Source organism: Schistocerca cancellata, chromosome 4 (genome assembly GCF_023864275.1).
Source record: "Schistocerca cancellata isolate TAMUIC-IGC-003103 chromosome 4, iqSchCanc2.1, whole genome shotgun sequence".
In the NCBI taxonomy this organism is placed as follows: Eukaryota; Metazoa; Arthropoda; class Insecta; order Orthoptera; family Acrididae; genus Schistocerca; species Schistocerca cancellata.
Window position 1 is genome coordinate 524,241,509 of NC_064629.1, and position 24,777 is coordinate 524,266,285.

At 43.7% G+C, this 24,777-nt stretch overlaps 1 protein-coding gene across 2 annotated transcripts in view; it reads right to left on the reverse strand.

The window, feature by feature from the left end:
* LOC126183447 (elongation of very long chain fatty acids protein AAEL008004-like) overlaps nucleotides 1–24,777 on the reverse strand; it is a 261,743-nt gene that overhangs the window by 52,901 nt on the left and 184,065 nt on the right. For both annotated transcript variants that reach the window (XM_049925439.1, XM_049925440.1), the window contains exon 3: nucleotides 5,812–6,002. In XM_049925439.1, coding sequence (XP_049781396.1) covers nucleotides 5,812–6,002 — 191 coding nt within the window. The remainder of the gene's footprint in view (nucleotides 1–5,811; nucleotides 6,003–24,777) is intronic.

Sequence of the window (24,777 nt, forward strand, 5' to 3'; positions counted from 1 at the left end):
AATTCGTCCAGCACAGTACCCGAGCTGGTCATCAGTCAGATGTGCAGCCGAGCGGGTACAGATTCAATGAGCAGCACCATCAACTAGATGAAGCCACTGGTCAGTGAGCCTTCATCTAGCCCTGACGCTTATTTCCAAATTTATGACCATACTCTTTCCGCTCTTGTAGTGGCATTGTAGGCCAGGAGGCCCCATCCAGGGAAGTTCGGCCGCCGAGTGCAAGTCTTATTTCAGTCAACGCCACATTGGGCGACTCGCATGCCGGTGATGAGGATGGAATGATGGTGAGGACAACACAACACCCAGTCCACGAGCAATGAAAATCCCCAACCCGGCTGGGAATCTTTTGTAATGATACGTTTCGATTATATCAGTGATAGATGGGATTGTGGAACCCGTAAAGAGTCGAAATGACGAACTGATGATACCGGTTATATGCTTGCAGTGTAGCCTACCTGGTTATGTGAATTCATGTATTGATTTGCATGACTTAGTATGTTGGACATGCTGACAAAGGTGGCATATTGCGAGGAAATGTAGTGAGAGTGTTTGTGTGGCTGAGACGTGGAGAACCATGGGCTTCAGGGCAGTTCAGCTGAATGCAAACACAGGGTGGATAAAAACATGTGCCAGAAACTTTACGGATTTATTCTTGACTTTAAACCATTGCAAAATGTTTAGATGAACATCGGTCCGAAAATACTTCGTTAGAGAGGTATGAAAAGAATTCCATGTAGTGACTCTTGGTTGCGTAATTTGCCTCAGATGTGTATTTTTACTCACATTTTTGTTTACTGTTCGTCATGAGATTTGTTTTGTTTTATCTGATTGTCGTCTCTTCTGACAACAAATCACAACGTGGTATTCAGTGCCTGAAATGACGGCACTACAGATGTGGCGTAGCAGATGGGGATGCGACTACAGCACGTCAACTTTATGCTGGATGTTACCCTCGGAGGCAGTTATCTTGTGCTAGAACGTTTGCACGACTTCACGAACGCTCAGAAGAGACAGGCTCATATGAGAAGAGAATTGCAGGTGGTGGGGAACCATGCGGTGTACGAACGCCAAAGATTGAAGGAAGGGTTCTTCGTTCTGTGGATGAAACTACATCAACTAGTTCAAAATGGTTCAAATGGCTCTGAGCACTATGGGACTCAACTGCTGAGGTCATAAGTCCCCTAGAACTTAGAACTACTTAAACCTAACTAACCTAAGGATATCACACACATCCACGCCCGAGGCAGGATTCGAACCTGCGACCGTAGCGGTCGCGCGGTTCCAGACTGTAGCGCCTAGAACCGCTCGGCCGCTCCGGTCGGCTACATCAACTAGTACAAGGAGACTTACAAGAAGGGAAGACGTGAGTCACTCTACAATCTGGAAGAGTCTGTGCGAAAATCTTCTCTACCTGTTTCACCTTCAACGTGTGCGAGAATTAAATGAGGTAAATTTTCAGCCATGAAACTTTTGTGTCAGCGCATGTTAGGACAGTGTGCTGCGTTTCTGCAATTCTTAGAATGTATCTTACTCGCTGGTGCCGCTGGCGTTTTGTGTTATGGGAACTTCAGTTATAACAGTCATATCTGGGCTTATGAACACCCTCATGAAGTGTCATTAATGATCATCTCATTGGCCCCTAGTCCTTTCCGCAACATCTTACCGAACATCTTCAGTTTCTCAGACATGAGTTACTCCATTTGCTTCTCGATATACCCCTACGTCATCCAACGGATGTGTTTTATGCACGATGATACTCCACCTCACTTTACACGGATATTTGTCAGTATCTCGGATTCGGATTCTCTGAGAACATCTGGAACTATTATTCAGCGTATTGCCATTACAGTGGTTAGTTTCCGACACGGAATGACATTGATGAATTTGAGCCAGGGGTCTATTACGCCAGACGTTATCATAGGTTTCTGTTAGGTCAAAAAAGGCCCCCTTGTTTATTTTCTGCTTCTCAAAGTCGTTTTCGATATGAGTTGCTATTGTTAGCACTTGCTTCTCACAACCTCTTCATGGTCTTAGCCCATCTTGCTCTAGATGGACGTGTTTTGTTGATGGCTGGACAGACTCTGTTGTGAATGAGTGTCTCCAGGAGCGTAAACTTGACATTAAGGAAAGCAATGGGGCGGTTGCTTTCATCTTTTGCGGGATCATTGTTTGAATTTAATGTAGCACTGATCTTAGTTTTGTTGAGATGTGGCAGATGTCCTGTCTCTAAGATGTCTGCAAAGAGAATGTTCGGGCATTTGACAATAGCAGGACTACAGTGCAACAAAAAGTAAGGGTAAATACCTTCAACGCCCATTTCATGTTCTCCATAGCTTTTATGGTCACTTCCAATTGAAATGGGAAGATGTTTGTGGAGCCGACCGTTTGTTTACTTTTAAGAGGTGTCTAACTTCTCCTTTGATGTGTTTATTCCTGTTCACTTGGTGTGAGGGGGGAGGGGGGGAGATAACATGTGTGGTCATGTCATCTCAATTTATGTTACATTTTTATCTGTTGGTGGTTTTTGCTGTAACCAGCTTATGATTAGTGACCAAGCCTACCTAATGGAGTGACTATGATCCAAGGAAGCTACTATTTCCTTCCGTCTGTTTTGTTGCTCTCGTTTAGTGATTGTAGAAGGCCGGAGGCAGTAACAAGGTCGATACTTTCTTTGAAATTCGTAAGATATATGCCAGTTTCTTTCAGCAATCAGTTAAAAACAGAATAGATGACGAGACTCTCCGAATTGATAATAATATTGTTTGGATGCGAAGCCAAATACACTACCGGTAAAAAAATTAGTACACCCCGAAAGACGACATCGATTTTGATCCGATGACTGGATATGTCACCTGGTGAATAGCGGATGACCTGATAATGGTTTCAACGTCGTCTGCCAACAGATAACGTGGTGGCGTAGCTACTAGAGTGCCATCTGTGTCTAACCTTTAATAGGGAATGCTCACAGACAAAAGGCTCAGTGTGGTGCAAACCTGTGAAGCAAACAGGCAGCCATGCCCCGGAAACGCTCTCATGCTTCCTAAGCCAATCGGACGAGTTTGAAAGGGGTCAAATTGTGGCCTTTCGAGTGGCGGGATGGTCCTTTCAGAGAACTGCCAAACAAGTTGGACGTGCTGCGTCAGTTGTGCAACGATGCTGGTATGGTCACGGGAACATTCTCACATTCGTAGACGATGTTGCGAACTGGTTATTAGCAGAGGTACTACGCCATGCACACTTCTAGCACGTCTTCCACTCGCGCCATAGCATTGACGTGCACAGCTCGATTGGTGCCGTCAGAGGATCGCTTGGAAGATGGAATGGCACGCCGTGGTCTTCAGCGAGGAAAGCAGATTCTGCCTGCACGCAAGTGAGCGTCAATTGTGCGTGTAACGTAGACCTAGTGAGCGCTATCTCGTAGAGTGAATTCGTCCAAGACACACTGGCCCCACCCCAGGTCTGGGGTGCGGCAAGCTACAAGTCTCATTCACCTTTGTTTGGTGTTTCTCGAGGGGACGCTAACCAGCGGTTGGTACGTGCAGAATGTCGTTAGATCCGTTGTTTTGCCGTTCTTGTAACAGGAAGGTGAATGTCGTTCCAACAGAATAATGTTCACCCACACACTGCCCGTCAAACTCATCGTGCTATTCAAGACGTGCAGCAACTTCCCTGTCCAGACGATCTCCGGCTTGTCTCCAACCGAGGACGTGTGGGATATGATAAGACAAGAAATTTGTCATCATCCAACAACGCTTACATCGCTACGTGAACAGGTCGAGGAGGCGTAGCATAACGAATCCCAGGACAGTATTTGCCGTCTGTACAATCGACTGGATGCCAAAGTCAGCACCTGTCTTGCCGCCCGTGGAGGCTACACCACGTACTAATAAGGGTGTTTCCGCTTAGGTCGATACCTGGTAGCTCAAACCGCTTGTGCTGTTGATATGTAAATGTGATCCATTTCATCTACACTGTATACACTGTTGCAAAAATAAAACATGAGTGAACTGGAAACCTCTAAAAGGGTGTAATGCACTACTGGCCATTAAAATTGCTACACCACGAAGATGACGTGCTACAGACGCGAAATTTAACCGACAGGAAGAGGATGCTGTGATATGCAGATGATTAGCTTTTCAGAGCATTCATACAAGGCTGGCGCCGGTGGCGACACCTACAACGTGCTGACATGAGAAAAGTTTCCAACCGATTTCTCAAACACAAACAGCAGTTGACCAGCGTTGCCTGGTGAAACGTTGTTGTGATGCCTCGTGTAAGGAGGAGAAATGCGTACCATCACGTTTCCGACTCTCATAAAGGTCGGTTTGTAGCCTATCGCGATGGCGGTTTATCGTATCGCGACATTGCTGCTCGCATTGGTCGACATCCAATGACTGTTAGCAGAATATGGAATCGGTGGGTTCAGGAGGGTAATACGGAACGCCGTGCTGGAACCAACGGCCTCGTATCACTAGCAGTCGAGATGACAGGCATCTTATCCGCATGGCTGTAACGGATCGTGCAGCCACGTCTCGATCCCTGAGTCAACAGATGGGGACGTTTGCAAGACAACAACTATCTGCACGAACAGTTCGACGACGTTTGCAGCAGCATGGACTATCAGCTCGGAGACCATAGCTGCGGTTACTCTTGACGCTGCATCACAGACAGGAGCGCCTGCGGTGGTGTACTCAACGACCATCCTGGGTGCACGAATGGCAAAACGTCATTTTTTCGGATGAATCCAAGTTTTGTTTACAGCATCATGATGGTTGCATCCGTGTTTGGCGACATCGCGGTGAACGCACATTGGAAGCGTGTATTCGTTATCGCCATACTGGCATATCACCTGGCAAGATGGTATGGGGTGCCATTGGTTACACGTCTCGGTCACCTCTTGTTCGCACTGACGGCACTTTGAACAGTGGACGTTACATTTCAGATGTGTTACGACCCGTGGCTCTACCCTTCATTCGATCCCTGCGAAATCCTACATTTCAGCAGGATAATGCACGACCGCATGTAGCAGGTCCTGTACGGGCCTTTCTGGATAGAGAAAGTGTTCGACTGCTGCTCTGGCCAGCACATTCTCCAGATCTCTCACCGACTGAAAATGTCTGGTCAATGGTGGCCGAGCAACTGGCTCGTCACAATACGCCAGTCACTACTCTTGATGAACTGTGGTATCGTGTTGAAGCTACATGGGCAGCTGTACCTTTACACGCCATCCAAGCTCTGTTTGACTCAATGCCCAGGCGTATCAAGGCCGTTATCACGGCCAGAGGTGGTTGTTCTGGGTACTGATTTCTCAGGATCTACGCACCCAAATTGCGTGCAAATGTAGCCACATGTCAGTTCTAGTGTAATATATTTGCCCAATGAATACCCGTTTATCAGCTGCATTTCTTCTTGGTGTAGTAATTTTAATGTCCAGTAGTGTAATTTTTTTTCTTGCAGTGTACATAATCGATTATGAGAATTTGCAAGACGATAGTAAAACGAGCTTTGCAGTTCGGATGTGAGACTGAAAACAGAATCGCCGATGAGGCTTTGCCAGTCTACACAATAAAACCAATGATAAGCTTTGATTAACAAGTGTTCAAAATGACTGCTAGCTTTTCCCCCGTAAGCAGTACCGACTCAGATGCTTCCGAGGTCACACGGTACGTTATCACCTTCTTTAGGTGTCACTTGTTAGCGGAAGTGGTGACAGACTAGGTGTGTCATCACATGGGGCCTATAATTTTCGCTACTAAATTATGAAAAGAAGAAGAGCAGAAGAACGACTTACAAAAATGTGCAGATACTAACCTCCCAGAAAATCCAAGTGCTGATGAGGACCTGCACGAAGTTGTAGAAGATGAGCACGTTGGTTAGTTCGAAGGGCTTTCGGTGTCTCATGTAGCGCGGGCCCGCGGAGAGGACGAAGTAGAGGTAGGCCCCCAGCAGCGTGAGGCCCGGCATCGGGCTGCTGATCAGGAACCAGTCGTTGGTGCGCGGGTCTGCAACACCACAAAGCACAGTTAGTCTCCCCTCATTAAAACTCTCTAAGCATTTCCGTGCTTCCCAGTTCGTTTTTCGTCAGTATAGCTCTTTTATATTTGATTGATGCATAAGTTCGTAACGTTTTTGGTTTGCATGTTGGTATTCCGGTTGTTATGGGTTTATTTATCGATTGTCATTTTTTATTTGTAGTTCATTGTTGCTATTTGAGTTTACATATTGTCAGTTTGTCATTTGGAGATAGTGAGTGGACCTGTGGAATCTAGAAAATCGAGGGCCAAGTGGAGAAATCGGATCATTTCCGATACTTTCTTCTGTCTGAGTTCGATAGAGGGGTGAAAGCAGCGGAGGCAGCCAGAGACATTTGGACGGAAACGGCAAGAAAATGGTTTTATCATTTTAAGGAGGATCGGTTTGACATTAGTGACTCTCCACATTCAGGAAGACCTTTGATGATGACTGTTTAATAGCATTAATTCACAATGATTCTCGTCTGTGTACTCGAGAACTGGCAAATGTGATGAACTATGTTAATTCCACCATTTTGTCACATTTGCATGCAATGGGTAAGGTTCAAACATCGGGTTTGTGGCTACCGCATACTATAAGCCAAAATCACAAAAATCAGCAGGTGGCCACATGTGTATCTCTGCTTACTCGTCAGTAAATGGCTTGTGAACAACATCGACCATTCCTATTCTATATCGTTACTGTTGATGAGAAATGGCGTCTTCATGCTAACATAAGGAAAACAAAGGAATGGTTGACCTAAAAAAAATAAAAAAAAGGGCAGAAACTCTCAGCACAGAGACCTGTGCGCAGCCAAAAAAGATCCCGAGGTGTAACGATCACAACTGATATTTATTCTCAACGTCCGCCCCGATAGCTGAGTGGTCAGCGTGACGGATTGCTGTTCTACGTGCCCGGGTTCGAAAATGGTTGAAATGGATCTGAGCACTATGGGACTTAACATCTGAAGTCATCAGTCCCCTAGAACTTAGAACTACTTAAACCTAACTAACCTAAGGACATCACACACATCCATACCCGAGGCAGGATTCGAACCTGCGATCGTAGCAGTTGCGCTGTTCCGGACTGAAGCGCCTAGAACCGCTCGACCACCGCGGCCGGCGGCCCGGGTTCGATTCCCGGCGGGGTCAGGGGTTTTTCTCCTCTCAGCGACTGGGTGTTGTACTGTCTTCATCATCATTATTTCATCCCCAAACGGCGCGCAGGGTGCCCAATGTGGCGTCGAATGTAATAAGACATGCACCAAGGGGGCCGGACCTGCCCCGCAAGGGGCCTCCCGGCCAATGACGCCGAACGCTCATTTCAATTTATTCTCAACAACTGAGACGTCTTGCAATCGCAGTTCAAGAACAACGACCAGGAAGACTGCGTGAGTGATGCTACTCCAGCACAACGCCCTTCCGCATTCTACTAGTCTAACAAAAAAACGCTCTACAGGAGTTGCGCCCTCTTATTTTCACCTTTCCCGTTCTCTGTCGAACAACCATCAAGAAACTTCCTTTCCCGATGAAAATGCTCTCCGAATATTGCTCGACGAATTCTTTACCTCCAAACGACGTGCTTTCTGCAGTCGCGGAATCGAAAAGTTACCTCAACGTAGACAGATTGTTGTAAATAGTCAAAAAGAGTATATTATTCATGACTAAAGTCTCTGTTATATGTATCTGTTGTGTTTATTAAAGTTTTGGAAAAACGCTATGAACTTATGCACCAACCCAATAATAGACCATTTGAGCGAGAACCTATCACAGTTTAGATTCGCTTTACTTCTTTTTACTGTACTCATTTAATTGTAATTACAGTCTCGGTCTGGCCATCATGTTTTAGCTTTTGCAACGAACGAGTTGACTTGTTTGCATATAGTGGGTTGGCCCAGAAGTCCTGGATTTCTTTAAGTGAAAATTTTGGGTGAAAAATTAAAGTTGTAGCAATGTGTTTTATTTGAAGAATGACATTATTTCACTACGCTCTGTTTAAAATATTTATTTGCACTACTAGTTTCGGGCACTGCCCATTCACAAGTGCACCTTATAAAACACACCATAAAAAAGGAAGAGGGCTAAACCATGAAAACCATTCGACTTCGTTGGCTGTAGCGTTAAACAAACATAATAGTTACCTATAGTGACAGATGTGGATACAAAGACGCCGTTACATTAAAAAATCACGTGCCATGCATATTTGTGCACAGTAAGTTCGTCAACGATCATCACCTAAAATATAAGATGTAATACATGAAATTCGTTTAGAGAACAATAGCATTAATACGCTCTTAAAATGTCACATCTGGCCAGAAGCACAAAGGAAACAAGCCGTTTACTTTTTACTACAAATCACACGATATAAATTCGTTCATGCAAATGTGTGGCAAAACTGTAACTGTCATTCAGAGAGTAAAAGTACACGGATCTTACTATACAGTCGATTTGATTTCAGAGTATCTCTCTGTTTTATATTAACAGTTATGTGGGACACATGAGTAATTGTATATACAAATCGGCGGCACACATAAGCACCGGTGCACAAACGTTTAGTATAATTGTCGAAAGACATTTTATGGACAGGACATCAATATTTACACCATATATTGGGTACAATACAGTATCGATAAGCAACGTATATAGTGTCGAATCTCAAAACTAATATCTTAGTACATAAAATTGAAGAACCTGTGAGTTTATGGCAATGTCTCCTATCAACTTGAACCCATCCAACCCGTCTCTCCCTCCGTTCCCTATGTTTCCCCTGCCACCTTTTCTTCCCTTCCACCCTTCTTTTCCTATCCCCATTTCCTCATCAAGTTTTTGCCTCACTAATAAGCCCCTACTTCAACCCCCCTTGTCTCCCAGCGGTCACTCCTGTACTCTCAATACGTCCGCGCAAGTGTTCCATCCATGTACCACCTCCTTCCTACCCCCCTCAGCGGCCAACCTTCCCCCTTCAACAACAGACCGAGCTACCGCAGAGCAGGTCTTGCTAGTTTTAGTGTCGATGAAGTACTCCTTTTTAACATCAGTGTTTCTGCGTCAGGGTTTTTTGAAATGTTTTAAATGTAATATTATTGTGTTTCTGATTTTTACCTTTTATTACAACTGTTTTAACTAAAAGTGAAGGAAGTCATGTCACATATACAAAAACTTCAATTTTAATTTCACCTTTACAAAGTTTTAAATTCATTGTAAATATCTTATCCTTTGTTCATTATTCTTTCATCTCTTTTAGATTTTCTTGTCAACTGGCTGAAGAGCGGGTTGACTGTACTGCTGACAGCCCCTCCCCACCTACATAGGCCGTGTGGGGATGAAATAACAATAAAGAAAAGAAAATACCTATGTTTTTATCTTAAGACAAAGTGTTCATAACTGCAGCACATACAACATAGTAATGTCCTTCTTCATATTTATTGAAGTTGTGGGGCCCACCCAAAAGAAAATGATCGAACGCGTTTTATGCTATACGATAGAAAATTACTTTATCTACAAAAAATGGGTTTAGTTTTTTATGCTGATATACTTTCTTTTCTTTTCAGGTTATTCAAATGCAATGTCAAGTCTAGAAAAAGGAGCACTTTCTACACCTTCTGCTTTTTGCGTTTGATGGAGGTGCCAAAGCAACAGAAGCTGTTAGGCACGTTTGTGAAGCGTATGGCGAAGAATAGATGCCTCTTAGGACGGCTCAGAATTGGTTTGAAAGATGGCAATTTCGATCTCAAATATATGCATGATGCAACACGAATTGCTCGATGGGAACCAAACAGTAAATGCGAAACTAATACGTCCAACAAATGCAACGACTCAACAAAGGTGTCCAGCGAAAACGACCTGATCGGTGACGTAATGTTCTTCTGCAACACAATTTCCTCACATTGCCAGGGAAGCCTTTCAGACTCTTGTTTGGGAAGAGACGCCACGTCCTCCTTATTATTCCGACTTGGCGCCTTCGGGTTTCCATTCCCTCTCAGATGCACTACATGGCGGCAGTACCGTCCAGGCACTGAGTAACTCGTTGAACGCTGAGAAGAAGTTGTAAATAACAACGGAGAATATATTATTGATTGAGTTGTTTTTCATTTCTTGTTTATTTTTGAGGAAACCTAAACTTGAAAAAAAAAAACAGAAAAAATTCATGAACTTATGTGACAATCTATTACAAGTGTCAGGAGAGGCTTGTCACGCCATCCCATAGTGCTAACATCTCGCGGGGATATTGACTGTTACGTTCCATTCGCTGTTCCGAGAGTCACATAAAGTTACTATGGGATTAAGATAGGTGGATTTAACGGCTCGGTTAAGGTGTGATAGGGTGTCTCGAGTGCTTGTCTAACTAAGAACGTATGAGTGCAGCCAAGTGCAAGTGACTGTATGATCTTGGAAGATGGAAGTGTATACAGCATGCTCATCATGGAGTTATAAAAGTGTAAAAGAAACGAAATAATTGATATCGAGAGTACTTAAATAAACATACTGGTTCATAAATTTCCTGGCAGATTAAAAATGAGTACCGTGCTGTGAACGGAATCTGTGATCCTTACCTCTCGCGGGTTAAGTGCTCTACCGGGTGAGCTAACAAAGCACGATTCACGATCCACTCTCACAGCTTTAATTCCGCCAGCACCTCATCTCCTATCTACCAATCTTCAAATAAGTTCCCTCACGTATGTCACGGGACAAGTACTATCGAGGAAAGGATTTTGCAGAGAAATGACGTAGCCAAAACTTATGGGATTTTTTCCAAACTTAATTTCCTCTCATCAGAGGAGTGCACGTTGATTTGAAACTTCTCATATTAAAACTGTAGCGGGACCAGTGCTCCAAGACTCTGCTGTAGAGTGAAAAATCTCTATGGAAAAAATTCCCTGGGCTGCGTCTAAGGCATTTGAAAATAGTTACAAGAAATGACATTTATCCAATTTTTTCTTTTCTTGAGATTCGGAAAAAAGGGAAAATTCTTCGACCTGATTGCGGTAAAACTTAACTTTTTAGTGCAGTTTGGGAACAAATTGAACCAATTTACTCAATTTACTTGTGAATCCTAGCAGTAACCAATTTTTTTTAACGAGGAGAGCACGGCAAGTACCATAATCAGATTTCCCACAAACTTCGCTCAGTGGAATAGGAGTCAAAATTAGCGAACACGTGTCTCGACTTACCCGTAGATATACGCCCATTTCTGAGGAAATGACGATCAAAGTGTTCGATGCAATTTAGATATCTCTTATGGATCACTACTCTCAGCTGAGATGGAGGTACAGTGGCTAGCGCCGTAGCTTTTTTTCAATTTTTCACTCCATGTTCGAAATCTGATATTGTTTTTATTTTGTTTTATTTTTTCATTTACCTACCCACGTTCGTAGAAGGTTACTACACGAATGTTTCTTATCAAGTTAAGGAATACAAAGACGTAATACTAACTGAAAAATTACAAGTCGGTTTGACAATCCGTGTAATACATTTTTTATATAATATATATGGTTGTACGGTATTTTAATGGGTTACAAACTTTTTAAAGTATCATTTTCTTATACACTGAAGAACTAAAGAAACTGGTACACATGTCTAATATCGTGTAGGGCCCCCGCGAGCACGCAGAAGTGCCGCAGAACGACGTGGCATGGACTCGAATAATGCCCTGAAGTAGTGCTGAAGCCAACTGACACTATTAACCCTGCAGGGCGCTCCATAAAACCATAAGAGTACGAAGGGTGGTGATCTCTTCTGAACAGCACGTTGCAAGGCATCCCGGATATGCTCAATAATGTTCACATATGGGGAGTTCGGTGGTCAGCGGAACTGTTTAAACTCAGAAGAGTGTTCCTGGAGACATTCTGTAGCAATTCTGGACGTGTGGGGTGTCGTATTGTCTTGCTGGAATTGTCCAAGACCGTCGGAATGAACAATGGACATGAATGGAGGCAGCTGATCAGACAGGACGCTAACGTACGCGTCACCCGTCAGAGTCGTATCTGGACGTATCAGGAGACCCGTATCTCTCCAACTGCATACGCCCCACACTATTACAGAGCCTCTTCCAGCTTGAACAGTCCCCTGCTGACATGCATAGTACATGGATTCATGAGGTTGTCTCCATATCCCTACACGTCCATCCGCTTGATACCATTTGAGACGAGATTCGTCCGACCAGCCAACATGTTTCCAGTCATCAACAGTCCAATGTCGGCGTTGACGGGCCCAGGCGAAGCGTAAAGCTTTGCATCGTGCAGTCATCAAGGGTACAAGAGTCGGCCTTCGGCTCCGAGAGGCCATAGCGATGATGTTTCGTTGAATGGTTCGCACGCTGACGCTTGTTGGTGGCCCAGCATTGAAATCTGCAGCAATATGCGGAATGGTTGTACTTCTGTAACGTTGAACGATTCTCTTTAGTTGTCGTTGGTCCTGTTCTTGCAGGATCTTTTTCCGGCATCAGCGATCTCAGAGATTTGATGTTTTACCGGATTCTTGATATTCACGGTACGCTCGTGAAATGGTCGTAGGGGAAAATCCCTACTTCGTCGCTACCTCGGAGATGCTGTGTTCCATCGCTCATGCGCCGACTACAACACCACGTTCAAACTCATTTAAATCTTGATAACCTGCCATTGTAGCAGCAGTAACCGAACTACCAACTGCGCCAGACACTTTTTGTCTTATACAGGCGTTGCCGACAGCAGCGCCGTATTCTGCCTGTTCACATATCTCTGTATTTGAATATGCATGCGTATAGCAGTTTCTTTGGAGCTTCAGTGTACTTCATGCTTATATGAATTCTTATATTAATTCTTATATTTTATTCTTACGTTTATTCTTCAGATAGATCTGATGTATTCCCTTGTTGTTGTTGTTGTGGTCTTCAGTCCTGAGACTGGTTTGATGCAGCTCTCCATGCTACTCTATCCTGTGCAAGCTTCTTCATCTCCCAGTATCTACTGCAACCTACATCCTTCTGAATCTGCTTAGTGTATTCATCTCTTGGTCTCCCTCTACGATTTTTACCCTCCACACTGCCCTCCAATGCTAAATTTGTGATCCCTTGATGCCTCAAAACATGTCCTACCAACCGATCCCTTCTTCTAGTCAAGTTGTGCCATAAACTTCTCTTCTCCCCAATCCTATTCAATACCTCCTCATTAGTTACGTGATCTACCCACCTTATCTTCAGCATTCTTCTGTAGCACCACATTTCGAAAGCTTCTATTCTCTTCTTGTCCAAACTAGTTATCGTCCATGTTTCACTTCCATACATGGCTACACTCCATACAAATACTTTCAGAAACGACTTCCTGACACTTAAATCTATACTCGATGTTAACAAATTCCTCTTCTTGAGAAACGCTTTCCTTGCCATTGCCAGTCTACATTTTATATCCTCTCTACTTCGACCATCATCAGTTATTTTACTCCCTAAATAGCAAAACTCCTTTACTACTTTAAGTGTCTCATTTCCTAATCTAATTCCCTCAGCATCACCCGACTTAATTTGACTACATTCCATTATCCTCGTTTTGCTTTTGTTGATGTTCATCTTATATCCTCCTTTCAAGACACTGTCCATTCCGTTCAACTGCTCTTCCAAGTCCTTTGCTGTCTCTGACAGAATTACAATGTCATCGGCGAACCTCAAAGTTTTTACTTCTTCTCCATGAATTTTAATACCTACTCCGAATTTTTCTTTTGTTTCCTTTACTGCTTGCTCAATATACAGATTGAATAACATCGGGGAGAGGCTACAACCCTGTCTTACTCCTTTCCCAACCACTGCTTCCCTTTCATGCCCCTCGACTCTTATAACTGCCATCTGGTTTCTGTACAAACTGTAAATAGCCTTTCGTTCCCTGTATTTTACCCCTGCCACCTTCAGAATTTGAAAGAGAGTATTCCAGTTAACATTGTCAAAAGCTTTCTCTAAGTCTACAAATGCTAGAAACGTAGGTTTGCCTTTTCTTAATCTTTCTTCTAAGATAAGTCGTAAGGTCAGTATTGCCTCACGTGTTCCAACATTTCTACGGAATCCAAACTGATCTTCCCCGAGGTCGGCTTCTACCAGTTTTTCCATTCGTCTGTAAAGAATTCGCGTTAGTATTTTGCAGCTGTGACTTATTAAACTGATAGTTCGGTAATTTTCACATCTGTCAACACCTGCTTTCTTTGGGATTGGAATTATTATATTCTTCTTGAAGTCTGAGGGTATTTCGCCTGTCTCATACATCGTGCTCACCAGATGGTAGAGTTTTGTCATGACTGGCTCTCCCGAGGCCATCAGTAGTTCAAATGGAATGTTGTCTACTCCCGGGGCCTTGTTTCGACTCAGGTCTTTCAGTGCTCTGTCAAACTCTTCACGCAGTATCTTATCTCCCATTTCGTCTTCATCTACATCCTCTTCCATTTCCATAATATTGTCCTCAAGTACATCTCCCTTGTATAAACCCTCTATATACTCCTTCCACCTTTCTGCCTTCCCTTCTTTGCTTAGAACTGGGTTTCCATCTGAGCTCTTGATATTCATACAAGTGGTTCTCTTCTCTCCAAAGGTCTCTTTAATTTTCCTGTAGGCAGTATCTATCTTACCCCTAGTGAGACAAGCGTCTACATCCTTACATTTGTCCTCTAGCCATCCCTGCTTAGCCATTTTGCACTTCCTGTCGATATCATTTTTGAGACGTCTGTATTCCTTTTTGCCTGCTTCATTTACTGCATTTTTGTATTTTCTCCTTTCATCAATTAAATTCAATATTTCTTCTGTTACCCAAGGATTTCTATTAGCCCTCGTCTTTTTACCTACTTGATCCTCTGCTGCCTTCACTACTTCATCCCTCAGAGCTACCCATTCTTCTTCTACTGTATTTCTTTCCCCCATTCCTGTCAATTGTTCCCTTATGCTCTCCCTGAAACTCTCTAAAACCTCTGGTTCTTTCAGTTTATCCAGGTCCCATCTCCTTAAATTCCGACCTTTTTGCAGTTTCTTCAGTTTCAATCTGCAGTTCATAACCAATAGATTGTGGTCAGAATCCACATCTGCCCCAGGAAATGTCTTACAATTTAAAACCTGGTTCCTAAATCTCTGTCTTACCATTATATAATCTATCTGATACCTACTAGTATCTCCAGGATTCTTCCAGGTATACAACCTTCTTTTATGATTCTTGAACCAAGTGTTGGCTATGATTAAGTTTTAAGTTTTAAGTATTCCCTTAGGTGATACAAATCGTAGAAATATTCGGAACATAGAAATTCCGAACACCACGAGCATTGCGCGACGGCAGATTTGCCACAAAAACGTTTTTTCGAATGAATCTCTTTCGAAAAAGGAACGTCATTAACATTGCTGATGATTTCACACGTTGATAATAATTTCGCGGCAAGCCACACCTAACGGATCACTTAACCGAAAAGTTTCGCTTGCAGTTGATTATGAATCAAGATACACGACAGGAATGTCACAGAAAACCAATTCAAATAGTTTCCTCATTCATTTATTGTTTTATTTTTAAATTTATCCACTAGAGATACAATTAGCAGACGAATATGGACGTTATTTCAGTATTCAGTTGAAAACATTCGTGTAGTAATCTTCTACGGACATGGGTACATATATCAAAAATAAAAATAAAAGTAGTAATCGGATTTCGAACACGGGACGCAAAAGTATAACGCTGTGACGTTAGCAACTGCACCACCAGATCGCACAGGCGATGACTTTGACGAAAGGCACATAATGTCATTTTCTTCGAAACGGTGAAGTTATCTACGGATAATCCGAGACACGTGTTCGCTTATTATATCTCCTCTTACACTGAGCGAAGTTTCTGGGAAATCGGTTTGCAGTATCTTGTACTCCCAATTTAATTTTTATTAATTTTTTTCGTTATCCTTGTACTATATTAGGCGTACGCAGGGATGGGCTATGGTGGTGCTCGAGAAACGCGCAACGCTAAGGCAAATTCTCGAGAATTTCTCGGGTACCCTGGGGAATTTGTCAGTGTTGCTGCGCCCTCTGAGAGACTGCGCGAAACTACTGTACAAGGAAAAAAAAAATGGTTCAAATGGCTGTGAGCACTATGGGACTTAACATCTATGGTCATCAGTCCCCTAGAACTTAGAACTACTTAAACCTAACTAACCTAAGGACATCACACACATCCATGCCCGAGGCAGGATTCGAACCTGCGACCGTAGCAGTCGCGCGGTGTACAACGAAACACTGAGCCGCAGCAGTCGTTATCTATGTCTTCCGTATATGAAACGAAGAATTTTTTCGTCTGAGATTTCACGTGTCACCAATTCAAAGGGCTTCAGTACGTTCAAAATTCGCCACTCGTTACCTGTGAGGTTCTGAACACGTGAATAAGAAGATGTTAAAGAGGCTCCAATGAAAACCGCACATCATTCAGTGTTTAGTTCATTGTGTGTTTTATATTCTTACAGGTTATAAATTGCATTTTAAAATTAATCAAATTTAGTTGATCGCGTAACTTCTGCGCTTTTATGCAACCCAAGCAATTACTTTTGACGGAAGTACAGTTTACATGCACAAACTAAAAAGTGCATATAATTATTGTTTTTTGTACTCCATAGAACGTTCTTCATCATGATCAAAGGCTAGAGTTTCCTGTTATTATTGATAAATGTGAAAGCCGTTTATGAATAACAGAAACATGTTTTATATGTATAAGTTCAACGAAGTACTGAAGCGGTATTTGATATATATTTGTTTTCTTTTTCGTTTTTTTTATTTTACCTTTTTGTAGAGGAAATTGCATTTCATAGTGCTTTCATTTACTTTTACTACAACATTTTTCTGTTTCACGTTACAAGTCAAAATCCCTCGAATAAAACCTGAATTAAACATTGAAAGTGTCAGTTTTCCTATAAATACTGTTAATTCTTAAGCAACAGGCAGGAGGATAACAAGGCAGAAAAAACAGTTCGGCAGGTTACCGGGTCCTTTATATGTCCTCACTCAGAATCTAGACGGTTCACCACTTCCGGTTTTTAGGGGAATCTATTAAGACACGCCCGATAGTATGCAACGCACCTAGCGTAAGGGTAACGCGGGTACGACCTTAACTGACCAGAGCTGTTAGGAAAACTACCGCAGTCTATCTATGGTGTACCTCGTGTAGGACACGGTCGCCGATGAGTAGTGACCAGCTTTCGTCCAAAGCGCTGGACGAGTTCATTCGTTTGTACGGAAAGGCGGCCGATAACTCAAAAAATGGTTCAAATGGCTCTGAGCACTATGGGACTTAACTTCTGTGGTCATCAGTCCCCTAGAACTTAGAGCTACTTAAACCTAACTAACCTAAGGACATCACACACATCCATGCCCGAGGCAGGATTCGAACCTGCGACCGTAGCAGTCGCGCGGTTCCGGACTGAGCGCCTTAACCGCGAGACCACCGCGGCCGGCGGGCCGATAACTGTTTTCCACCTTTCGGCTGGCCGGCGATGACAGAGTCGACGCGCACGCACTGCAATCTTTCTCAAACGATTTTACAGAAACTATTCGGTAAAAAAAATCATTTTTGTTTTACTTGTAGCTTTATACGTCAGGTTCACTATGATGCGCCCATCATTACGTTAGTTGTCATAGTTATTATAATATTTACGTGAAAGTAAGGCACTTCGCGAAATTCGGAAAAGTGTGCAATGAAAAATAGAAGTCTCTATGATTTGGTGCATATTACATAGTATGTTATTGCGTATGAAATTTAGCTAACATACTGAATTTTCCTTTACACTTGGGTTGAGGTATTTGTCTGTCACCACTCTCAAGAAAATTGATCTGATGTAGCACACTCATTTGCGATTGCACCGCGTCAGCGAAAAGGCAGAGTGAAATATCCACAACATTCCTCATATTCCATAAACGTTTTCAGACATCGAAACGAGATTTTGGCAAAAGATAGTACGCGAAGAGGAGAGTATTTTACCATATCGTTATTATGTAAAACTTCAATATCTACCGTGTTATTCCAATTACTACAGACTTTTTCGGTGAAAGAATGTAGGGCCATCGATAGCTGGTGAAATGAAAAAAGCTATGCGTTTTGAAACAACATATGTGACGACATTACACGGTCTTTAAGTACCGATGATGTGCTTTTTCATAAGCTACTGGCTTTGTGTGTGTATTGTGTAATGAACCGGGGACCTAGAAACGACGGAGAGGCTTCGTCCCGCTGTAGCCCTCAGTGGTTCACAACCCCACAACAGGCGCCACAGCAGTCCACCCACCCCACCACCGCCCCACACCGAACTAAGGATTATTGCGCGGTTCGGCCCCCAGTGGACTCCCGTGGGAACGTCTAATAACAGACGAGTGTAACCCAAAATGCGCGTTAGACCTCCTCTGTACGGGAATCACATAATGTGTGTACGAGTATAGGCTGTGACACAGAAACAGCGACATATGGAAGTCATGGACGGACAGCCACAGTGGTTAAGGCGACAGCTCGCGTAAAGCGGGAAATACCGAATAGAGTCTCGGTCCAGCACAAATTTTCACTGTCGTCATCCCCTTATACAGCTAATGGTTATTGCATTCGCAACCACGAATACATTTCAGGTATTTCATAATGGCTGTAGATGGCGCAATGTACGTCTTTCTTCCTAACAACACAGGCACTGCAGAGTGGTACCAGGAGCACCTCTTCTTCTTCTTCCTCAAAATGTCTACCCAGAAAAATTTCCTCAAACACTCACAAAACTAACTGCCAACCACCCCTTATACAGGGCGTCCCAGGAGGAATAGTCAGTATTCAAAGAAGTGAGGGCAACAATCATTTTAAGCAAAAATCTTCATTTGGACATAAGCTCTATTTCGAATTCTTCCTGAGGCAGAAAGTATTTAACGTACATCGCTATTTATTTTCTGTATTATTCAAAACACTGTTAGGTTTGCACATGTCCAACATTTAGCAAACATTACAACACGCGTTTTACAAAGTATCAATTGAAAAATACATTTTTTAACATATACACCTCTAAACATTGTCGTACACGTCACGTAACTGCTGGTGTATAGTTCACAATAAATATTCGAATATACCAACGTGAACTTAATGCACCTGTGCAGTCTTGGGAGAAAATGTTGTGTTGCGTGTCTGAGTGCCCCTGCTCGTTCCATGATGTGCCCAAGCAGTTCATCTCACTTATTCACTTTTCGTTTGTACACGTCAGACGGCATGCAGCCTCATAAACAACAATTTACTTGCGTAAGGTCTGGCGATCTTGGTGATCACTTAACTGTGCTACCACGACCAATTCAGCGATTAATATCAGTGCGGTTGGGATGTTCTGTCACAGGTCTGGTAAAGTTTGGAGGGGCTCCGTCATGCCGAAAGTACATTGCAGTCTGCCTGGCCAAAGGAACGTACTCAAGGTGTTCAACAAAGGAATTTTCCAGAAAGGCAAGCAATTCTGTCCCGTCATTCGTTCTTCAATAATGACTCGACCTATAAACGTGTTACCTATCATGCAGCACCAAATAGTGATGGAAAGACGAATTTGGAAATTGATTCCCACTGTAGTATGTGGATTTTCCTGCGACCATCGATGATTGTTTGTGTATTATTGATTCCATTTGCCCGCATCTCGTGGTCGTGCGGTAGCGTTCTCGCTTCCCACGCCCGGGTTCCCGGGTTCGATTCCCGGCGGGGTCAGAGATTTTCTCTGCCTCGTGATGGCTGGGTGTTGTGTGCTGTCCTTAGGTTAGTTAGGTTTAAGTAGTTCTAAGTTCTAGGGGACTTATGACCACAGAAGTTGAGTCCCATAGTGCTCAGAGCCATTTGAACCATTTGATTCCATTTCGCGTAAGCGAGGCTTCATCAGTAAATAGTATTAATGGAAGCAAATGACGATTGTCATTTAACTAGTGACAAAATTCAGTACGTCTGGCATTGTCGCAAATGTGAAGATTGTGGACACGCTGTATGTTAAATGGGTACAAGTTTTCTGCATGTAATGTTCACCATAGACGTATTTGTGGATTTCGATACGTGCAGAAATGTTGCCCTGTGCTGGCAGTGGGACTATGCTGCACCATTTCAACAATGTGTTGCTGTTACTGCACAGATTGATAAATTACACGTTCATTACAAAAATGGGAAATTGGAGGAATTTTTGTTTCACACAGTGTGTTGAAAACTCCGTTAAACACGACCAGGGATTCGACGTGTCGGTAAACGCCGACGGTATTCTTCAACAGCAGCACGGGCATTACCATCACAGAGGCCGTAACCATACACCACATCTGTCTATTCTTCATTAGTGTAGACGTCCGGCATTTTAGGCAGTGCGCGTGCACGCAGATAGCCGAAGCTCCTCTATGAAACACTCTCAATCTGTCGCACTTCTTCCCTCACAACACACTACGCGTTCAATAGGCTAGTTTGATGGTAGGAAGACATCCCGAGCTAAGAGACTGAAAGCAAGGAGACACGATGGGCTAAAATGAAACGACAAAGAGGTTGGGTGTATAAGACACATACGCGAGCGCTACTAGCCCAAAAACGAATTTACACTAAATGTGTTCTGCAGGTATCTTGGAAACCATTCGGAATAGGAAATATATCCATATGAAGTTTTTTGCTTCAAATGAGTGTTCCTGTCATATCCCTGATTACTGACTATTATTCCTGGTGTAACGTTACGCGTATTTAGGCAAGCCAATCGTCCGTCCAATATTGGTACGAGATAACACGAATTTGTTGCACAGCTGAGCGCTAGCAGGCCCAGGGCTCAGAGCTCGCCGCAGAATGTCCGGCTACGCGACCATGACTGGCGAGGCCAGGTACAATGACGAGCAGCGTCGCCGGAAATAGGCAAATTCCAAGGCTGAGAATATGGACGGCAATGAGTCGTATGGCCCTTGTGCAGGAGACAATGATCCAAGAAATGGCGGAGTGTCAGACAAGCTGAAAGATGGGCTCTTACAGTTCTTCAAGAACCTACGAGGTGCATTCAAGTTCTAAGGCCTCCGATTTTTTTTCTAATTAACTACTCACCCGAAATCGATGAAACTGGCGTTACTTCTCGACGTAATCGCCCTGCAGACGTACACATTTTTCACAACGCTGACGTCATGATTCCATGGCAGCGGCGAAGGCTTCTTTAGGAGTCTGTTTTGACCACTGGAAAATCGCTGAGGCAATAGCAGCACGGCTGGTGAATGTGCGGCCACGGAGAGTGTCTTTCATTGTTGGAAAAAGCCAAAAGTCACTAGGAGCCAGGTCAGGCGAGTAGGGAGCATGGGAAATCACTTCAAAGTTGTTATCACGAAGAAACTGTTGCGTAACGTTAGCTCGATGTGCGGGTGCGTTTACTTGGTGAAACACCACACGCGCAGCCCTTCCCGTACGTTTTTGTTGCAGTGTAGGAAGGAATTTGTTGTTCAAAACATTTTCGTAGGATGCACCTGTTACCGTAGTGCCCTATGGAACGCAATGGGTAAGGATTACGCCCTCGCTGTCCCAGAACATGGACACCATCATTTTTTCAGCACTGGCGGTTACCCGAAATTTTTTTTGGTGGCGGTGAATCTGTGTGCTTCCATTGAGCTGACTGGCGCTTTGTTTCTGGATTGAAAAATGGCATCCACGTCTCATCCATTGTGACAACCAACGAAAAGAAAGTCCCATTCATGCTGTCGTTGCGCGTCAACATTGCTTGGCAACATGCCACACGGGCAGCCATGTGGTCGTCCGTCAGCATTCGTGGCACCCACCTGGATGACACTTTTCGCATTTTCAGGTCGTCATGCAGGATTGTGTGCACAGAACCCACAGAAATGCCAACTCTGGAGGCGATCGGTTCAACAGTCGTTCGGCGATCCCCCAAAACAATTCTCTCCACTTTCTCGATCATGTCGTCAGACCGACTTGTGTGAGCCCGAGGTTGTTTCGGTTTGTTGTCACACGATGTTCTGCCTTCATTAAATTGTCGCACCCACGAACGCACTTTCGACACATCCATAACTCCATCGCCACATGTCTCCTTCAACTGTCGATGAATTTCAATTGGTTTCACACAACGCAAATTCAGAAAACGAATGATTGCACACTGTTCAAGTAAGGAAAACGTCGCCACTTTAAGTATTTAAAACAGTTCTCATTCTCGCCGCTGGCGGTAAAATTCCATCTGCCGTACGGTGCTGCCATCTCTGTGACGTATTGACAATGAACGCGGCCTCATTTTAAAACAATGCGCATGTTTCTATCTCTTTCCAGTCCGGAGAAAAAAAATCGGAGGCCTTAGAACTTGAATGCACCTCGTATAATAATTCACAGTTAAGTATTAAAGCAAATCTGAATAAACCTAAATGAGGCACATCCAGTCACACAACAATATTTTAATACCTTTAAAGCTACAGAAACTAATACTTCACAGTGAATAAATATTTACACAATGAACCTATAAACTGTAAACAATCTTCACGGGTTTGCCGCCGGATCACGTTGTGCAAATTCCACAATATTTCCTCGGAGCAGCTGTCCGACATCTTCATGTGGTTTAACCCTTCTGGTGGCTAGGTGCGACTGACAGTATCCGCACGTCGACGCCCCGTTTCTAGAACACGTGAGCGAAGAATGTGCAGGCGCGGAAATCACGCATGCTTAATGATCTGCAGATAGATGGTGCCACACTCGAACCCCCTCTACCGAAAATCGCACAGCGTCTCTCATGCGCGTGCGCTGTACGCTGCGTTAACTAACAGTGCGGCCAGGCGTTACTCACTAAAAACCATACTAGATCAGTGTTATGACGGGTCTGTTATCGAAAAATCTTGATTTTCGTGTCGTGATTTAATAGCAGCCAATGCAGGGTCCCAGTCTGTACTTAGTTGAAATCCCACATCGCTGTTGATGAGATTAACCGCTGTACGGATGTGCATTGCATCCTTAATAACGAAATCCCAGAAAGATGATGCCGGGGATAAAAATTCTGTCTGCTCATAAATCATGCAATGTCCTGTATTCAGACAGTGTTCCGCAATTGCCGACTTTTCCTGTTGACAAAGGCGTGTATGACGCTGATGTTCATCGCAGCGTTCTTGTACAGTGCGACATGCCTGGTCTATATATGCTGACAAGGAATCTTGCGCACACCACATTTCCTCAGGCCAAGATCATCCTTAACCGAACCCAACAGGTTTCTCAGTTTCGCGTGCGTGTTCTAGAAACGGGGAGCCGACTTGCGGATACCGTCAGTCGTACCTAGCCACCAGCAAGGTTGAACCACATGAAGATGTCGGACAGTTGCTCCGAGGAAATATTGTGGAATTTGTACAACGTGATCCGGCGACAAACCCGTGAAGACTATTTACAACAATCCGCTGAGAAAGATTGAAGAGTCAAAAATGGTTCAAATGGCTCTAAGCACTATGGGACTTAACATCTGAGGTCACCAGTTTCCTAGACTTAGAACTACTTAAACCTAACTCACCTAAGGACATTACACACATCCATGCCCGAGGTAGGATTCGAACCTGCGACCGTAGCAGCAGCGCGGTTCCGGACTGAAGCGCCTAGAAACGCTCGGCCACAGCAGCCGGCCTTGAGGAGTCAAACCTCTAAATTAACAACTTTAATTGCTTCATGAGATTTCAACAAAAAGGTATCTCAGATAACAGCATTGCACTATAGCTCTCACCCCTGAATGTATCTGTTTTATTTGTTGACTTATGACGTCTTTCATTTCCTTTTTATTACGCAAATGTGTGTCACAACATCGTATTCTCCACAATTACATAGCAAATGAATACAGCATGAACACCTCATATCTTGACAGACTTGTGTACGTACAGGGTGACAATTATTGAACTATATGAAATAAAATCGTCATAACTTCTGAACGGTTTCCGTTAGGACGTTCAAACTGCACGACTGCACCGTTGGCCGTGGGGCATGATGGGAATTAGTATGCACATGCATAGTTTGGTTTAGCGACATAGTCCACTTTCATTTGGATGGGTTCGTTAATAAGCAAAATTGGCGCATTTGGGGGCTGAGAATTCGCATTTCGCGATCGAGAAGTCTCGTCACCTTCAGCAGGTGACTGTGCGGTGTCTAATGTCCAGTCACGGAACAAGCGATACGATATTCCTCAATGGCACAGTGACTACCGAACGGTAGTGAAGGTTTTGGAAGATGACTTCATCCCCATAAATCCAAAGTGACCCTAATTTCGACAATTTGTGGATCATGCAAGACAGAGCGCGACCCCACCGAAGCAGGAGAGTGTTTGATGCCCCGGAGGAGCACTTTGGGGACTGCATTCTGGCTCTGAAGTAGCCAGAGGTCACTGGCATGGACCTCGATTGGCCGCCACATTCTCCGGATCTGAAAACACGCGACTCCTTTTTCTGGGGTACATTGAAGACAAGGTGTACAGCAATAACCCCAAAACCATTGCTGCGCTGAAAACAGCCACGCAGGAGATCATCGGCAGCATCGATGTTCCGACACTTCAGTGGGTCATGCAGAATTTCGCTATTCGTCTGCACCACATCACCGCCAACGACGACAGGCGTATCAAACATGTCGTAACCCAAATCCGAATATCTGTAGTTCCGTTTACATGTCGAATAAAGTGTGTGTACGCCGTAGTTTGTAACTAATTGACGTTTTTTCATATAGTTTAATAATTGTCACCCTGTATTTAATGGACGGTGTACTATTTTGCCAGTAACTTTATATAAGTATTAATTACAAATGATAATACAAAAATGGTAATTTAAGAAGTGGCCAAC